Source organism: Oncorhynchus keta, chromosome 32, assembly GCF_023373465.1.
Source record: "Oncorhynchus keta strain PuntledgeMale-10-30-2019 chromosome 32, Oket_V2, whole genome shotgun sequence".
Lineage (NCBI taxonomy): Eukaryota > Metazoa > Chordata > Actinopteri > Salmoniformes > Salmonidae > Oncorhynchus > Oncorhynchus keta.
Genome location: NC_068452.1, coordinates 18,961,921 through 18,982,271, shown reverse-complemented (window position 1 = coordinate 18,982,271; position 20,351 = coordinate 18,961,921). Strand labels below are relative to the sequence as shown.

Here is a 20,351-nt window from a genome sequence, read left to right as displayed (position 1 = left end):
TGTGTGGGGTACAGAGATGGGGTAGTCATTTAAAAATCATTTTATGTGACTTGTTAAGCACATTTTTAGTCCTTACTTAGACTTACCATAACAAACGGTTTGAATGCTTATTGACTCAAGACATTTGCGCTTTGAATTTTATTAACTTGTAAACATTTCTAAAAACATAATTCCACTTTGACATTATGTGTATTGTGTGTAGATCAGTGACACACAATCTGAACGTAGTCCATTTCAAATTCAGGCTGTAAACACAACAAAATGTGGAACAATTCAAGGGATGTGAATACTTTCTGAAGGCACTGTAGGCTATTTTCAAGACGAGAAGTTGCAGTCACTCTTTAAATCAAAATGCATCAAAAATTAATAGATTTCCTAAGTAAGAATCCATAGTGTGTTGCTGACCATAAACCAAACATTATTTTCCAGTTGTGTTCTAAGTGTGATTTAAGGGTGTAAAATGCCCTCGGTGCATTTGATTTGGATCGACAAAACAGAGAAATAGCAGGATTTTGGGATGTCAAATTGCCAGCTTATGACATACCATCTCCTTTTGAACAAATGCAATGCTCCCTACACTACAGACCCTGGTTCGATCCCGGGCTGTATCATAAGTCCCATAGGGTGGTGCACAATTGGCCCAGCATCGTTTGGGGTTAGGGGGAGGGTTTGGCCGGGGTAGGCCGTCATTGTAAAATAAGAATGTGTTCTTAACTGACTTGCCTAGTTAAATAAAGGTGAAATAAATGAAAATAAATATTCCAGATTAATTGTCTTACCATATTGCGCATACTCTTCCTGTAATTTTTCTTTATGACTACTGTGCGCCCTGGTCAAAGACACAGTGCTCCGCTGGTGTCTCAATAAGCTAGGCCCACTTTGAACCCACCTTAGATCAAAAGCAAAGGAGATTTCCATATTGCTGATTGAATGTTTTGTTGCTGCTGCATGGTGCCCAGATGCCAATATCCCATCACCGTTCATTACCTTTGATAGAGGAAGCCCTCTCTCGGCAGCAAAGTCTTTTATAATGCAATTTAGAAGAAACAACCAGATGAGTGGGAGTCGTCTAGATTATTGGACTGAAATAAAGAACGAAGCTAGAGGAATGTGACTCAGCGCCATTGAGTGAGTGGTTTCCTATCTGGCTTCAGAGGGAGCTTATACTTCAAAGGAGATTAGTCTAAAACTCCTACTGGTATTTGAATTCACGCCCCAAAATCAGACCTCTTGTGCACGTTTGTATAGTATCTTAGTGGTGGTCTATCAGCAGCGAGTGTGTTGGACACTGAGATGTTTGAGATGTTTGAGATGTTTGCCTCGTGGTGCTTCAGGTATTTTGATATCAACTACATATAATAATTACGATTTGTTTTAGTTTGTATCTGAAATGATGGATTTTATGTTATGTATTCTTGACCTATCTGCGGTCTTGTATCTTGTGTAGTGCACCTGTGGTAATGTGGATAATGCAGGGAATCTATAGCGTATTTACCCACAGCATCTGTGAGGTCATACAATATCTATGCATGATGGTTTCCCTATCGTTACATAACTTCCTGATCAATCTAGAGAATCTACTGTACAGTTGTGGTCGGTAGTTTACACACACTTAGGTTGGAGTCATTAAAACTAGTTTATCAACCACTCCACAAATTTCTTGTTAACAAACTATCGTTTTTTTTAGCAAGTCAATCTACTTTGTGCATGACACAAGTAATTTTTCCAAAAATGGTTGACAGACAGATTATTTAGCTTATAATTCACTGTATCACAATTCCAGTGGGTCAAAAGTTTACATACACTAAGTTGACTGTGCCTTTAAACAGCTTGGAAAATTCCAGAAAATGATATCCTGGCTTTAGAAGCTTCTGATAGGCTAATTGACAGAATTTGAGTCAATTGGAGGTGTACCTGTGGATGTATTTCAAGGTCTACCTTCAAATGCAGTGCCTCTTTGCTGTACATCATGGGAAAATCAAAAGAAATCAGCCAAGACTTCAGAAAAACAATTGTAGACCTCCACAAGTCTGGTTCATCCTTGGCAGCAATTTCCAAATGCCTGAAGGTACCATGTTCATCTGTTAAAACAATAGTACGCAAGTATAAACACCATGGGACCACGCAGCCATCATACCGCTCAGGAAGGAGACGCGTTCTGTCTCCTAGAGATGAACATACTTTGGTGTGAAAAGTTCAAATCAATCCCAGAACAACAGCAAAGGACCTTGTGAAGATGCTGGAGGAAACAGGTACAAAAGCATCTATATCCACAGTAAAAATGAGTCCTATATCTACATAACCTGAAAGGCCACTCAGAAAGGAAGAAGCCATTGCTCCAAATCCGGCATAAAAAAGCCAGACTACGGTTTACAACTGCACATGGGGACAAAGATCGTACTTTTTCTAGAAATGTCCTCTGGTATGATGAAACAAAAATAGAACTGTTTGGCCTTAATGACCATCGTTATGTTTGGAGGAAAAGGGGGAGGCTTGCTAGCTGAAGAACACCATCCCAACCGTGAAGCACAGGGGTGGCAGCATCATGTTGTGGGGGTGCTTTGCTGCAGGAGGGACTGGTGCACTTCACAAAATAGATGGCATCATGAGGAAGGAAAATTATGTGGATATATGGAAGCAACATCTCAAGACATCAGTCAGAAAGTTAAAGCTTGGTAGTAAATGGGTCTTCCAAATGGACAATGACCCCAAGCATGCTTCCAAAGTTGTGGCAAAGTGGCTTAAGGACAACAAAGTCAAGGTATTGGAGTGGCCATCACAAAGCCCTGACTCCGTTACACCAGCTCTGTCAGGAGGAATGGGACAAAATTCACCCAACTTATTGTGGGAAGCTTGTGGAAGGCTACCCGAAATGTTTGACTCAAGTTAAACAATTTAAAGGCAATGCTACCAAATACTAATTGAGTGTATGTAAACTTCTGACCCACTGGGAATGTGATGAAATAAATAAAATCTTAAATAAATCATTCTCTCTACTATTATTCTGACATTTCACATTCTTAAAATAAAGTGGTGATCCTAACTGAATTTTTACCAGGATAAATTGTCAGGAATTGTGAAAAACTGAGTTTAAATGTATTTGGCTGAGGTGTATGTAAACTTCTGACTTCAACTGTATCTATAGTGGTGGATCTATGGTTGGTCGGCTACCTACCTACAGTATAGCAGCGCTCCCCGGTGAGGCACTTCCTCTGGCTTGCTGCCTACTGCCTTTTCATTTTTCACTGTGTCATGACTCAGCTGATTTGCATAATAATGCCAAGGGGGGTCTCCTTAATGTGGTCTTAAACAAGGGGTTTACCTGTCTTTCAGTAAATATCAACACTCTACATGGCTGGTTGAAAGGTCATTGATCATTGTTGTTCTGTTGGTTAAACACTTTGTCTGACTGGATGAGACAGGAGCTGCTTCTCTCTCCTGGACTACAAAGCTACAGCATGGCATACTGTACAAGGAAGCAGAGTAGTAGCATAACATAACATAGCGTAGCGGTCGCCTGTAAACCTGAGGCAATCTTTCACACGAGGTCTGATGGAAAATGTTGCATTTTTGGAGCACAGTGTATAATGCACTTGGCATTCAATTAATCTGAATGTGATTACCTTTTCTGTACTGATGCTGGTTTAATGCACTATTCAGTGTATTTGGAGGCTGAAGAGGTATCTTCTTAGTTTACAAACTAGACTGGTGAGCAACTGTAAATGGTAGTTCTTACATTGTAAAATAATAATTTTCAATAAAATGCTATTGAATCATATGAGGCACAAGAGAGTATTCCTAAGAAGAACGCACAGCCTAAAATATAAATTGCTACACCATCAAGTCCTCTTACAGTTTTTAAAGGGCATTTTTCAATTCTCACTTTATTAGTTATTAGGAAATGGTGAGCAAAGCAACATATTGCACCTAGATCCAGGCGTCAACTGATATGCGACCTGGCATGCTGCCAGTCTGAGGGCAGAGGCTGGAGGCAGAAGGCGTTTGGATGACAAGAGTGATGTCAGCTCCATTGCGGCTTTGTTTTTTACAATATGCCCCTTGGGGGATCACCAGAGACAACCTATTTTCTACAGCAAAACCCCCAGAAGTATATTCTTTGTTCTCCACTGTACACATAACTAGGCAGCTGACGAGCTGATTTAAATGCCAAATGATTTATATATATATACATGTGTTCACAGTGGGTAGGGTTGAAATGTATAGTAATGCTACTGTAAAAAAATATATACATCATTTGAGAGTCAACTGACAAATTCTGCAGTTTTTTCTGTATAAGGTCGAATCAAAGAGCACCCAAGATTTTTGAATGCTCTCTGTTTTGATCTTTACTTCCTACTCAATTATATTATAAATGTCCTTCTGTAGCTCAGTTGGTAGAGCATGGCGCTTGTAACGCCAGGGTAGTGGGTTTGATTCCCGGGACCACCCATACGTAGAATGTATGCACACATGACTGTAAGTCGCTTTGGATAAAAGCGTCTGCTAAATGGCATATATTATTATTATTATATTATTAAATCTAACCCACGAGAGAGAGAGAGAGAGACGATTGTATTAACAAACGATATCACAGATACGTTTCAAACACATACTTGCAAGACTGCAGTATGATCTGTGTATTCAACGTATTGCAAATATTTGTCCGTATGTTGGAGATACGGACGGAAAATTATAACATGTCTGCACGCTCATTTGCATATGCGAGTGTGAATGGGATGTGTGTTGGGGCGAAGGGTTGGGTGGAACTCCCAGATAGATGGTTTCACTGCTCGACCGTCACACATTCATGCAGCAATGCCCTTGAACCATCATGGCTTGAATTGTTCACTGTCAATCCAGCTTTGCTCTTAGCTATAATTCTCCCCTCATTAAAAATACAATTGTTGTAGATGATACTCTGACCCCAATTGACTCTTGTCCTTAAACAAAAGTCCCTGAGACGCTCATTTGACGTTATTGCAGGGGGCCACTAGATGTAGCAAATATCGTCATTTTTGTTCATCGTAACCATTTTGTTTTAGGATGTTGGGCCTGAAATCATGGGGACTCCATTGAGGACAAACACTCTCGGATTTAAGGGGCTGATAAAGACTAAATATTGTCTTGTGTTTTTATTTGCGCTATAGTAGTCTGCTGTGTTGCCTTTACATAAATGTCTTCATTGGCTTTTCCTGACCATTAGTGTTCTAGTCAGGTAATCTAATGAAGCAAGTGTTCTGGCTCTGAGCAAGTGTTTAAGTAGCGGGTTCAGTATGAAAATGGAAAAGATAAATAGGGTAGGTTTGACATAATTTCCTTCGTAGCCAAGAGGTTCTAATCTTGTGTTCAACATCTAGCGTGGACAACTTAACCCCGTGCAGCGTTGGTTGACATGGTGTTTTTCAGGCAAAGTGTTTTCCAGTGTTTCACACAACATTTTCCATTTTCATTTTATATTACCTTTTAATTTTGAGCGAACTTTATTGGCTGTCTTCTTGATGTCAGCTGTGAGGTCCTCCAACTCCTGCTTGGTCTCTGAGATACAGAAAGAGAGACAAAATTATGCCATGCTCAACATTGTGTTCCATATTATACCTTTATGGCAACAATATTTAGTTATCACAATTCCCAACCTGTGTCAATCACAATACCACTGATAAAACAACTTATGTTGTCAGTAAATGAATGTATTGTATGCGAGTGATATTGCAAAGTTTCTCATTTATGTATAACAGTGTGCAAACATACTAGTGGGTGAATGAAAAGTGGTATTGTATGTGAAAATCTATTTATTCACCAGTTTATTATCTAGACAAAGAATATGGGATTGTGTAGGTTGGAGTGGATGAGTGTGTGTGACAGTGTTTAAGCCTGTGTGTGTGTGTGTGTTTGCGTCTATATGAAAATGTACTCATGCATGAAACAGTGCACACTGTGTGTGTGCGTGTATGCGTGCGTGTGTGCTGATGTGCGTGTGAGTGTGTTTGTGTGTGTGTGCGTGTGTGCTGATGTGTGTGTGAGTGTGTTTGTGTGTGTGTGCGTGTGTGCTGATGTGCGTGTGAGTGTGTTTGTGTGTGTGTGCGTGTGTGCTGATGTGCGTGTGAGTGTGTTTGTGTGTGTGTGTGTGTGCGTGTGTGCTGATGTGCGTGTGAGTGTGTTTGTGTGTGTGCGTGTGTGCTGATGTGCGTGCGAGTGTGTTTGTGTGTGTGGGACTCAGCTGCAGTGTTTGGGCTGATTTATTACCGCTGCAGTGCCATTCATTCAGTCACTGGAAACCAGCTCAGCCCTGTCTCCCTCCCTCCCTCCCTCCCTCCCTCCCTCCCTCCCTCCCTCCCTCCCTCCCTCCCTCCCTCCCTCCCTCCCTCCCTCCCTCCCTCCCTCCCTCCCTCCCTCCCTCCCTCCCTCCCTCCCTCCCTCCCTCCCTCCCTCCCTCCCTCCCTCCCTCCCTCCCTCCCTCCCTCATACTTCACTTCCTACCTCATCCTCTCCTTCCTTCGCACCTGTAAATTCCCTCAATCCCTCCCTTCTCTCTCGCCCACCTCCGCAAACACCCCAACACTCTCATCTAGTCTAGTGCAAAAGTCTGTTTTTCCAGAGCACTCCACTAACAAGAGGACTATCTCCTAACACATCATTAACTGGTAATAGAAACTCATATGCATAATTTGTTTATCGACAACAAATGTATAACGTCTACCCATGATTATAGATAACTAATGAGTTAATTGCCGGCATGTTTCTCTCGTGTTGTAATTTGGCTGTCGGCTCATTAAGATAGTTTGTGCTTTACCTCAGATAAGAGTTTTCACAAGAGTGCAGCACCTACATCCGCTGGTTAATCTTAAAACATGTGCCTCGTACTTCAAGAATCATAAAGAAATATATCTAATTCTGATGCTTGGAAGTACCTAGAACCTAAAAGAATCTAGAACCTAAAAGGATTCTTCGGCTGTCCTCATAGAAGAACCCTTTGAAGAACCCTTTTTGGTTCCAGATAGAACCGTTTTGGTTCCATGTAAAGGGCTCTACATTGAACCCAAAAGGGTTCTACCTGTAACCAAAAAGAGTTCTCCTATGGGGAGAGCTGAAGAACCGTTTTTTTTAAAAAATTTTTACAAGAGTGTAGTTTAGCACTATTGAGAGCCGGAAAGGTTTAAAAATAAATCATTCAACACACTAAAATAATATAATTTAAAATCTAATTTTGTGGTAGAAAAGGATATTCATCATACACAACAGTAAGCTACTACAATGATACAGTATTCTACAACTGCTCTACGGCGTTATTATATGCATTGAAATGTAGGGACTGTTCTGTCCATCACAAGTAAATCAATGATATATTTACAGGGACATTAGGATAACCAGTCATTTGCATACAGACAACACAGATAGGTCAATTACCTTTCAAAGTACTGTATCAGCAAGGAAAGCCATTGTAGATTTGTGATATTTGTTTGGGGTATATTTAGAGTCAATTAGTGCAAATGAACCTGTAATCACTGGGCACATTTTAGGTGCTATCAACAAACCAATCAGATGCTAACAAGCTCCTGTCTGCTACTTAATAGGTTAACACTGGATGCCTTGATTGTTGTGTTGTGTTTTCAATACCACGTTTTTTCTGAGATTATGTCTAAATGTTAGTGTATTTAAGGTGTCCGGTAGCTACTCCACGCCTCTGCATTTGACCTGTCTATCGATTCTCCCAAAGCAAAAAGGGTCCTATGTCACTGAACTGGCAACTCATATTTGCACACAACGACACCTCTTTGTTGGTCAATACTGTTGTCTGGGACTAGCATCCGTGATCTATATTTCAAGACACAAGAGCTGGCTACAACACAAAGCCATTTCAGTTGAAAGATTTAGCTTTTGGCCTCTAAGAAAAAAAAAATGAACCCTTACCTATAAGGCCTTTACTTTTAAGACCATTTCCTGAAAGGCCCTTTCCTATAAGGCCTTTACCGATAAGGCATTTTATATATGTAAGTGTAAATGCATAAAGACTACAACTAAATAGCTTACTAATAAATAAGTTGGCTGCCATGTAATGTATTGCCTTCTGTTGACGGGTCCTCCCTGTCCTTGTCTTCACCCTGTGTGTGACGTGATAAGTGAATTCTGTGCTAACTCAAATGGAGTGATTCCTCAGGATTTCACTATACATTATGGAGATGCCCTTCGGCCATGATTGGAGAGAGGCATGAGATTTAAACATGTTCCGTTGCTAAGTCCAAGAATGATTGTTCCTTGTACGATTCACAATTCATTTGAAAATAGCAAAGTGTGACAGGGCAATCTGAATAACTACAGGCTACAGCGTTGGGTTTCCAAGTGATGATAACTGAAGGTGATTGTTCGACACAGATGTCTTCAGTAAACAACTACACTTCCCAGCATGCATTATTCAAGGAAGTACACTGGAATGCATTTTGTATCATCCACTGACTTCCAAACATTATTTGGAATGGCTTGACGACCAAACATGATTTGGAATGGCTTGACATAGGGAGAGGCCAAATTTAAGCTTTTGGTTCATTTTGAGGACATAAATGTAAGATTAAGCGAGCATGAATATCATAAAAAACAACAGAAACAGAAATATGCTGGCAATTCTGTAGGGACAATGTACATTACTGTCTGAGTTGGAATATTTAATATAATCAATAATAACAGTGAATCTAAAGATATTATGTTTATGTGAATATATGTAAGCAATGATCTTCCTACTTAGACGCTTTAGTCACAAAGAAATGTTCCAAATGACCAGATTCCCTACATTTATCACATAAAGAAACCAGACAACCTACACACACATAGCATAGCAACCACATACTTACTAGTTAAACCACCTGGGTAGATAACTAGTAACCAGTTAGCTCACTCACAAAAACTGAACTCCAACAACAAGTCCCCTGGAGCAAGTCCTTCATGAAGCATGCATCACAAGAAAAAAAAGGAGGGGAAATGGGGGGGGGGAGGAAGGAAAGACAGACAGAAAAAGACAGAAACAGTCCAACAACATTACATAAGATAAAACATGCATGTGTAGAAATTGAAATCAAATATTGAAATCATAAGGCAAAAAAAAAAAAGAATTGTATGCAAAAACACATTGAGGAGCTACAATAAAAGTGATGTGAACATGTGAGAAAAGGAAATGAAATCTGAAGGATTCCGTGATGACGGTACAGTAGGTATTGTGCCACTGCCTGCCCTGAGACTCTGGGTTAACCCAGACTAGAGGTTGTCTGACAAGGCCTAAACATTAGCAATGAAACATTCATTCACTCCAGTTGAGTCACTAGCAGCCTGGGTCACTGTGAACTCTAAAGAACATACTACACTCATCTCCTAACAACCGCACGGCCCTACAGCAGCACGGCAACAATGAAGGGGCCATTTACTGAAACGTCTTTCACTGTACGTTCTTGGCTGATTGATTGTGGCATCTTTTGGGCCCTATTGAGGTTTTGACAAAATGCCAGACAGTCATAAGGGCCTAAAAGCAGTGGTTGAAGGTTAACAGGATTGGATTTCAATCAAATTAATGGCGAAAATACCATAGTATTTAAATATTTACATACTTCTTCATGTCTGTTTTATACCATACTCATAAGTGTTATCCATGGTAAAACTTTAGTGCTCTTCTTCTTTTTTTTAAGCCTGCCTCCAAACAACTTAATTTCATGTTAGGGCAAATGTATGTGTTGTCTTCATTGGCCGTAATATTAAAATGTGTTATAATAATGATAATATTGTCACAATAAACACACACACAAAAAAAACGTTTCATTGAGTATTCCGTGAGTGTGGTGGTGAACCCTCGTCAACCAGTGGGTGGAGTCCCACCCTTGCAAATTCATTTGAGTCGTGTGTGTTGGCCGGGTGTGCGTGCGTGGGCCGGGTGTGACTCAGTAAGAGATGAGTGGGTGGGGTCACATTCACCGAGTGCGTGGGTGGAGTATCTCCTACAGGTATATAGACAGGGTCACACACACACTTAAACCAATCTGTCTCCGCTATCCTCAGGCCCTTACTTACTCCCCCTCACACAGACCTGAAAGGATTTGACACCAATACTAAACTGGAAAGCAATATTGAATTTTCTGGCATATCACGTCTACCTATCCAGTCCTGTCAGTGCTGCAAGATGGAATCCATGAGGACTGAGGGAAAGCCGTATGGAACTGGTATGGAATTGGGCCCCGTCTTAAAAGTATCCATTCCAAACTCATGGATGTGGCTAGTGGCCACCGAGACTTACTTTCGTCAGGGTTGGGCGCTGCCAGGATGGCGCTATGCTGCTTCTTGACCTGCTCCACATCTTCTGACAGCTTATCTATACAGACTCGGATCTCTTCCACCTGCACAGGGAGTGAGAAGGAGGGGGCAGAGGCAACATACACAAGGGCTTAATTCCTGTACCCTTTAAATGAGTGTACTGTCAAATGGCCGTGGTCTAAGGGGCTTTTCCGTTCTAGTAATTCTAAATCTCTATGGAATTGACCAACCACAGCCACCCATAGAGAGGATGTGTGTATGGTGTGGGAGAGCTGAGGCCTCTGAACCTCATCATGGACCGGATTGCCTCACACACTCGATCATCGACTGACACGACGACCCAATGGAAGCACTTTTCTGATGGGTGGGAGAGCAGGGGAATCTCCATAAGTCCACATAAGTCAATTACTGACTGATAATTATAATCTCTGCTGGTTTAGGGTTGGGAGGCTTGATTCTTAGCCATCGTCGGGGGAATTTAGGACTGTTATTTAGTCTAAATGGTTTTCATACTGAGACATCACAGCGAAACCTGTTAAAATACATACATACACCGGCAATAACATCTGCTAAACATGTGCATGTGACAAATCAAATTTGATTAGATTTTTAATACCTTATTACAGTATTAGCTATATATCGTCACGTGTTGGGGATCAATATCTCCATCTAACATTTGTATGATACAAGACGGTCGCTGTTTCAATGGTGGGTGTTCAAACTCCTCCAAACCCCACAGAATATGTGCAGAGGCGCCTGCAGATAATACATTTCCAAGAACTTCTGACTATCCCCTGAAATCCTGTGCAAAGTCAGCCTCAGCAGCCTAACCACACATTCTGCATTCATTCCACCTCTTCCATCTGAATGGGTTATGTAATCCAATTCCCAATACAGATGTGTCAAAGGCAGATACAGACGTGTCAAAGTCCCCCTATTCTTGGCACTGTTTGTGGATATGCAGATACTTTTGCAATGACTGTATGGATATGAGCATCTATGTGCTCTGCATTCCTATTCATTCTCTTCTCCATTATTAATAGCTCTTCCTATTGTTCTTTCTATGGGACAGAGAGTTCAACGACAATGGCTTGTGAGCTACTTCCGCAACGAAGCTAAGGCATACCGAATAAACTCATGCTTTATAGTGAATCATTGTTTAGCCCAGATTGAGCCAATTCCCCTTCCCTTATAGTGTTCACTTAATAGTTTTAGAGGAAAGCTTTGTAAAGCAGACAGATTCGTTTTCATTAGGACAGAGGAGTAGAGCCACGGCCCATAAGGTAGTGAGGAGCACAGCTAAGCCAGGCTCAATGACTGCACCCTGCCTGCAGCAGCAGCAGAGCTCTTCAAAGGCAGGTGTCCTCAATCCCAGCTAGCCCCTCGGGGCCCCACTAACAGTGTCTACCTGGTCTTCCAGGCTTGATAAGATGCCTATCAAAAGACAAGGACCAGAGTTGGGGATTTTGTTTGCGATTCATGGTGCTGTATTGCAGATAACTGGGTATCTGTTCAAGGTTTTTGCTTTAAAAGCCTTTCCAAAGAGAGAAAACAATTCCTCTGTGTATAAAATGGAGCGGTCTTACACAAAGAATGAACTTCTGGAAATGTTATACCACAGATTGTCTGTACTCCCAGAAATGCTGGGACATTCTGTAGCCATATTGTCAAACATCCAGGGTGTTAATGTCTTCGTTAAGACTTAACACTCAGCGATAAAGAGTTCTGGAGGCATCTCCCAAGTATAAAATATACCTCCACTGATAGAGTTGATGGATTGACTGCAGTCTTATTATGGTAGGAAGAAGAGAAAAGTCACTCAATTTTGGCATATTAGGCTAAATAAATCACAAGAAACCCAGGGGGAGGGACTTAAAAGCTGTTACATCCTCCACACATTGGTCTTTTAGTAGCTTTCCCCCACCATTGGATCGTCAGTTAGTATGCAAATCATTCCGATTTCTTGTGTTTGAACACACCAATCATAATGTTGCTCTATTTGCATATCCTGCCCCTTCTCCTTTTCCTCTCATGGTATGTTCCTTGTTGCATAGGATGAATGTGGAAAGAAATTATGCACTTTCAATTTTGAAAGATAAAGCTGAAGGGAACATGACCTGGAGGAAATGTCGCCAGTAGGCCTATTTTCTTTTCGTGTGTTTACATTATGTGGCCTGATGGCCCCCATTATAATATGGCATTAATAACACTGCACTTGGAAACACTAGTAAATGGGTAACACGTAAAAACAGTAACACCTTAACTTTAGAGATATGGCACTTATAAGGCATTTACTACCAGTTAGTTGCCAATTATGACCTCATGGCATTATGCATAGACCTTAATTAGTCAATTTGCACCCTTTTATTAAATATGACCTGCAGACGTGTGGATACAAGAAACTACCAGGTTAAGTTTGTAATAATGGTTATTAGGATATTTCGCATGCCAAAAATGGCATGTATTACAGTTATTTTGTTGCACTTACCTGTTCGAAGAACTCATCCATGAAGTGATCCCGATCAACCTGGACAACTTCTTCATCATCATCGCTGTCCTTAGCCTAAAACAGAACAAATGAAAAACAAAATCAGTCCCCCATGCACGACACTGGCATATTACTATTTATTGTTGATAGCGTATTTGTGACCTGTGCAAACCGCAGATAACACAGGACCACACGTGGCTATAGATCTCTCCTAACTGTTGGAAGGGTAAGGAGTAAGGATGGAAGGGTAAGGGGTAGAGAATAAAAAATGAAAACCCTTGTATCCATACTGCTTGGTGACCTGCATGGCAGCCATTTTAGATAAAGCTACAAAAAAGGCTTTGAAATACGTGTGTTATATTTGCGCTGTCACTTCAAACAGTTCATGATATGAAAGGAATGACCCTTGACGGGAGTGAAGGGAGTGACCCTCAGCGTCTTACACAAAACCTCCTCGGCTTAGAGCGATGCGGGCTGTGTAAACTGACCTCAACAGGGTCAAGGACTAAGAGACAGTGAGAAAGAAAGGCTGTATACGAAGGTGTTGAAAATGCCAGGTGAATCGATGGAACACCTTACATTTGTGCTAAAATAATAAAGATGTGTCCTCGGTTTCTTGTCGCGCTTAGCCTTGATGAATTGCCAGAGGCCCATGGAGAGGGCCTGAGGTGTGTAGTGTTGGCAAGGTGGAGCGTGGGCTGTCTGCCATAGGGCAGCACACAGCTCATTCTGTTGCTGATATTAGGGGCACTAGAAATTATACACCCCCCCAAAAAAGGCAATAGATAGGCCAGAGCTAGATCACCGTGTGTGTATGATCAAATTGATGAACTGTTTAGGCAACAGCTTGATGGGTATTTTGCCTATTTGCGCCAGAGAAGGGCATAGTATTTATGTTCAATAAACAGACAAGCAATAACAGCAAGCAGCAGTTAGATCTAGGGCTCTATTTAATCCGTAGTGCTGAAGAGCTGTGCTATAGCGCGATAGACATTAAAAGGCAATGTTTCCGCGTTAGCGGAGACTGCATTCACAGTAAACGCTACATATGCCGGCTCAATCGGAAATGACCTATACATTTAAATTACACTATCACGCTGAACCTCAGCGATATGGATTGAATCGAGCCCCTAGAGTGTTTTGTGACCTAATGGCAGCCATGATGAATCACATTGTGAGGGGGAGAAGGGTAGACAAATCCATTTCACCTGGGGAAAAATAACAAACCGACAAGACCTCTACTGAAGTCCACAACAGAAGAACAGTCATTGCTGAACAGCTTAGTCATAAACACAGCGAGTGGACAGCTATCTATAACTGTTGGCAAACAGAGACATCTACAAAATGGCAGACCTGTACTTGGGCACACTCTAGTTAACCTTTTCCCTTCACTCTCCATTGCTTCCTGTATGTCTTCTGGCCAGAAAAATACAGGAGAGGTAAGTCCTCTAAATCGCATCTCATGCCAAAACATACAGCAGCAGACATGTGTGTCGGGGAGGCAGCGTTTTTTCATAGGCGCATACGGGAGGGGGAAAAAAGCTCCAAGGGAGAGGCTGGATGCGTTGGGAGGCCTAGTCGAGTTGCTGAGTGTTGAACTTGAGCGCTGGCTCCCTGATTGTAACGGACAGTTAACTACGTCTCCAGCTGTTGGGGCTGGCTTTGCATTGGTTAGGGTTTGAAACATTTCCCTCCAGCGCCCACCTCTAACTAGCTAGCTCCACCTCGAGGCTGTGCAGTTCATGTTCCTGCCCTCTGTGCCCTCAGATGACAGTCACCCACTCTGCCTTGTATGGTATGCTGAGAGACGGTTCCTGGTTGGATCACTCACTGTCCAATGTAATGTGATGTTAGTGTATATGGGGTGTGTGTGACAAAGGATTAATATGACTTCAGTGCATGGAGCTTTGATATTGATACACACTGCAGTTCTTGGAGGACATGGCACCATTTAGCCACTTTGCTGTTGTTAATTTTTTCTTTCTTCTCTTACCTCGTTGGATAGATTTTTTGTCGTTTAAATGCTTTTCTGAAAAACATGTCATGACATGCCATGTTGTTAATTTCTTGCTCCATTTAAGCACATAATAGAGAATATGATGTGTTGAGTTTTCACAGTAGCGTTCAGGCTAACGAGCGGTGACTCACATTTGTGCTAACATCCACACAGGCAATATCAATGACCTACCATATTCGTATCAATTTCTAGCAATTATTTTCTGAAGTATTTAGTACCAGCTCCATTTAAATGGCCATAGCTATGCAAAAAAAAATATGCTGTGGTTATTTGATTAAATGACATATTGCTCAAATGGGTTAATGACTAATTGGTTTCACCTCTACACATGATCACCAAAGAGAAAGATACGTAGAATGTTCAATCAGAATAAACAACCGACAGGCTTCCACAGAGAACAGCGATTCTGACAGACTCGCCTAAATCAGTTTAGGTTCCCTTGGTTTTTATCAAAGGCTACAGATCTGGAACTGTGGTTCATCTGTGTGGTCCGTTTCATTCAAAAGGCCTTGGACCGGAGCATGTTGGAGTAAGATATGAACACGACTGACTGTGTACAATCAAGTGACTGTGGTCATACACGCATTGTGTTGTCCTCTAAGCTTTCATTGTAAAAGTGTCACACCCTGATCTGTTTCACCTGTCCTTGTGCTTGTCTCCACCCCCCTCCAGGTGTCACCTATCTTCCCCGTTATCCACTGGGTACTTATACTTGTGTTCTCTGTTTGTCTGTTGACAGTTCATCTTGTTTGTCAAGTCAACCAGCATTTTGTCTCAGCTCCTGCTTTTCCCCAGTCTCTCTTTTTGACCCTTGCCTGTCCTGACCCTGAGCCCGTCTGCCTGACCACTCTGCCTGCCCCAGACCCTGCCTGCCATCCTGTTCCTTTGCCCCTACTCTGGATTCCCGAACTCTGCCTGACCTGATCCTGAGCCTGCCTGCCGTCCTGTACCGTTCCCCCACAACTCTGGATTATCGACCCCTGCCTGCCTTGACCTGTCATTTGCCTGCCCCTGTTGCTGTAATAAACATTTTTACTTCAACACAGTCTGCATTTGGGTCTTACCTGAAACGTGATTAAAAAGGGTGTGGTTACAACAGACAATCAAAGTATTGATTATAATAGGCATACAGATACCACCAATCTGGATAATGCGGTAGATGTTTTTATAGGTGTAAAGAAGCAAGTAAAAACCATATAGCAGACTTAGTAATATACTATGCTTGCGATATAACTGCAGTGTTGCAAGTAAATCATTTATTTGATAAGAGAGTGGCCTATTCCTAGATACTTTCCAATTAAGATAACTGATGCAGATTTGACCATGGCTCTTCTCCCCCGATTGCTCAGTTTGGCCAGCTCTAGGAAGAGTCTTGGTGGTACTGAACTTCTTCAATTTTAGAATGATGGAGGCCACTGCGTTCTTGGGGACCTTCAATGCTTCAGAAATGTTTTGGTACCCTTCCCTAGATCTGTGCCTCGACACAATCCTGTCTCTCAGCTGTATGGACAATTACTTCAACCTCATGGCTTGGTTTTTGCTCTGATCTGTACTGTCAACTGTGGGACCTTATATAGACAGGTGTCTGCCTTTCCAAATCATGTCCAATCAATTGAATTTACCACAGGTGGACTCCAAGCAAGTTGTAGAAACGTCTCAAGGATGATGAATGGAAACAGGAGGCACAAGAGTTACATTTTGAGTCTCATAGCAAAGGGTCTGAATACGTATATAAATAAGGAATTTCTGTTTTTCAATTTAGAGACCATAGTTTCTAAAAACCTGTTTTTACTTATTCTGAGTAGATTGATGAGGGAAAATGGTTATTTAATAAAATGTAGAATAAGGGTGTAACAAAACAAAATGTGGAAAAAGGGAAGGGGTCTGAATACTTTCCGAATGCACTGTATATGGTAAGCCACAAACAAATATTCATAAGCACACATACTTGCAGTAACACACAAGCATGTTGGCTTTATTTGAAAAGGCAAACACACATAAATGGATAAATGAAGGTTAATCCTGATATGTTACAGAGATTAAGTGAGAAATATATATTTCCGCACTTTAAAAATATAAATTGTGATCGCATAAAAATCTAATAAAAAAATATAATATTAGTAGCTTTGATTGTAAAAGAGTCAGGTAACAACAAAGATATTCAGAATGTCCAAGATAGCTGACCTCTTCAGAGAGGCAATGTCTTCTCATATTTCACAATGTCAGTGTTGTATTACAAGTTGGAGTAATAGGGGTCTGTGTTAGTGTTGTATTACAATATGGATCTCTTATCACATTAGCACACTTACCTACACACTAACACAGACCCCTTCTAAATCAATACAGCTGTAAATAGCTGCGCTTGAATAGCTACATTTGTTTGCTAGCTATCACCCTACACCACTATGCATTGTTTGAGTATGTGTGCGTGCATACGTGGTGGCTTTATACTATGTGTTTAGCCAAGAAAAGAAGAGGATACCAATCATGCTTTTCACCCAGGGTGTCACGGTCGTCATAAGGAGGAGACCAAGGCGCAGCGTGATAAGTGTACATTCTCTTTATTAAACAAATGCAACACTGAACAAAACTATACAATATAACAAAACGGACCGTGACGCAATATGACTAGTGCGAAACAGGCAACTATACATAGAATAATAACCCACAAAACCAAAATGGAAAATGGCAACCTAAATAGGATCCCCAATCAGAGACAACGATAAACAGCTGCCTCTGACTGGGAACCAATTCAGGCCACCATAGACCTACATATACCTAGACATACTAAAACCCCATAGATATACAAAAACCCCTAGACTGGACAAAAACACCTAGACAATACAAAAACTAAACCTATCACCCCCGTCACACCCTGACCTAACCAAAATAATAAAGAAAACAAAGATAACTAAGGTCAGGGCGTGACACAGGGGTGTAGAACAGTCCTCTAGGACTGCAATGCTGCAGGTTTTCCATTTCGCCCTTGCCCATAATTAATCAGCTAATGTCACTGATTGCCCAGAGAGTCCACACACCTAGTAACACAGGTCTAAATCAGCCACTGATTAAAAAAGGCAAGAATGAAAACCAGCAGCCACTGTAGCCCTTCATGACTCGAGGTCAGGCAGCACCTCTGTTTGAACCCGTACCAATTATTAATTAAATATGGCAAATGTTATTCAGAAGTATTATGTTACGATGTGAGTAGCATATGCACCTCATTCACCCCCTGGTGTCACTACAAGGTAGGTATCTGCAATCACTACTTTTGGCGCCTACCTAAAGTCAGACAGAAAGCGCCCAACATGTGAATTAAAATGTGTAGTGAAACGAGCAGCATGGCTAAATGCTAACTCGTCGCTAGGTCTGTTGCCAGATGCCTCTGAGGGGATCCTCAATCACAAGCTGCAGCTATGTCGGCTAGGCTACGGCTATCTCCTCTTGAACTGGTCAGCATTTTTACATTTCCGTGTGTGTCGTCTACTCTCTGTAGCTATATTTGGCTGTTTTCTTCCTTTAATCCTCCCAGGCCCTCCCAGCACTCCACCTGCATCCGGTTTCACCCGACGGGGGGAATGGCAGCCTCTCTAGCCCTTGCTTGCCAATGGGCAAACAATCTAGTTTTACAGCTCATGTCTTCCATATGAGAGGCATGTGCATACTAATGAAAAGGGGACAAAGGGCAAAACATTCCACGACAACAGATATCCAGGAGGAGAGCAGGCATGTACGTGGTAGGTAGGTGTGAATAGTTGCATATATGAGCAGGTAAATCTGCTATAGGACTATGTGTTTAATGGAGCGGGGTTTAGGTGGGATTCAACTGACGATAGGAATGTGACGACAGTAGTGCACAGCATGTCTGGGCTGCGGAGATAAGGTTTGAGAAAGGTTTGCTGCAGTAACGTCAGAATTCAAAATCTTTTAGGTTGTGTTACAACGGCTACCAGATAGATCAATCCAGTATTCATAACTCGTATGGTCAACAATGGTACAATGTAGACACTGGTTTGTTTGAAAGGTTTTTGAGGAAATGAAATGCTAATTATTTAGCAGAGAGTAGACATCAAAAGATGCTGTGAGATAAGATATGGTTGAATGCGGTAGGAACATGGTCGGTGGAATCAGATGGGGTTCCAGAACAATCCACAGAAATGTCATACACAGTTGAGCATAACCAATGTACCTACCTAGTGTACCGCTCACTTGCTTGTGGCAATGAATTGTTGTAACAGCTGAACTAAACAAAATATCACGCTCGCACTCGTGTTACACTGGACAGGCTAAATTGCTAGACTGGTTAATCAGGGCTCGAACCAAATCATATTTAATCGAATGTTAAGTAGGGACGATAGCTAATGTAGAGCTTATCGCTCAAACTAACTCCAGGCAACCTACTCTTCACTGTACACACTATTCTGACTTACAACAAGCAGCAAAAAGGATTTGACAGTAATGTAATGGCTACACAGTACTTCCACCATTTCCCTCCTTTCAGATATACCAGAACATTCAAAAACACATTCTTTGCTAGGTGTGAATGCGACCTCATAGTGTTCAGAGCAGTACATAAAGCGTTGCACATCTGGGAGAATATCCTCTTGAGGGCACCACAGGGAAATGCTGGTGTGTAGCTCTGAGCAATGTAGGGCAAGCCTAATACACCTGCCATGTGAGTCTCAGTAATTCTGGCTATAGAATATAGAACAGTACACGGTTCTAAACTGTTTAGGGATCTAAAAAGTCGCCCTAGTTAAAAGTCTGTGTACTCTGCATGTGATCCAAAGACATACATAATCGCATTTCAACTGGGTAACCCACATGAAGAAGCCCTGTCTGTGTCCCACTCACCCCCTTTAAGTAGCCAGCCCCCCGTTCCAGATGCATGCCAGAGACCCGCGACACAATGAAACTATTAACCACCTCAAAGCTAGCCGTGGGGGTTATCTGCTCGCAGACTGTAACGCGCCTTTTTAAGTAGTTCATTCATTATAGTCGTGGAGAAGCAATGCTAGGAAGGAAGCATGCATTCTAAAGTTGTATCTCTGGATATCGCGTCACAAATAAAAAGAAGAAAAATCTAGCCATCAATGAAAATGTATTCATTTCAAAACCTTCAATAGGCTAATCCCTCACACCCGAGAGATGACTATGTACTGTACAGTATGTTTTACTACAGGCAATGTTACCCTTATGGAGCACTATAATGATACGAAAGGCAAATCATCTGAAATGTACGCAAAAACATTTTAAAACAGTGCAATTAATTACCTCCCATACTAAATGATCCTCGCCTCATTAGAACGACACGACAAATTTGGGCCGTACGTAAACGCTGAACAATGTACACCCTCTCACTCGCTATTACATAGGCAAATATTTCATTTATCGCTTATTCATCAAGCCGTTGACAGCCTAACCAGCTGTTTTGGATCTAGTGACAGGGGAGCTTCCCTCTATTTATTTTGTTTTATTGGTAGAGGAGTAGGGAAGTTACAATGCCGTTGTCCATGGGATCACATGACGCCATGACATTGGCCCTGCAGCAAAAATGTC

The 20,351-nt window shown here is 41.6% G+C and overlaps 1 protein-coding gene across 1 annotated transcript in view; it reads right to left on the bottom strand.

Moving 5' to 3' along the window:
- LOC118365216 (syntaxin-1B) overlaps positions 1 to 20,351 on the bottom strand; it is a 63,914-nt gene that overhangs the window by 20,550 nt on the left and 23,013 nt on the right. Inside the window, exons 2-4 of the mRNA XM_035747231.2 lie at positions 12,776 to 12,850; positions 10,271 to 10,370; positions 5,461 to 5,535 (exon numbers count right to left, since the gene is read on the bottom strand). Coding sequence (XP_035603124.1) covers positions 5,461 to 5,535; positions 10,271 to 10,370; positions 12,776 to 12,850 — 250 coding nt within the window. The remainder of the gene's footprint in view (positions 1 to 5,460; positions 5,536 to 10,270; positions 10,371 to 12,775; positions 12,851 to 20,351) is intronic.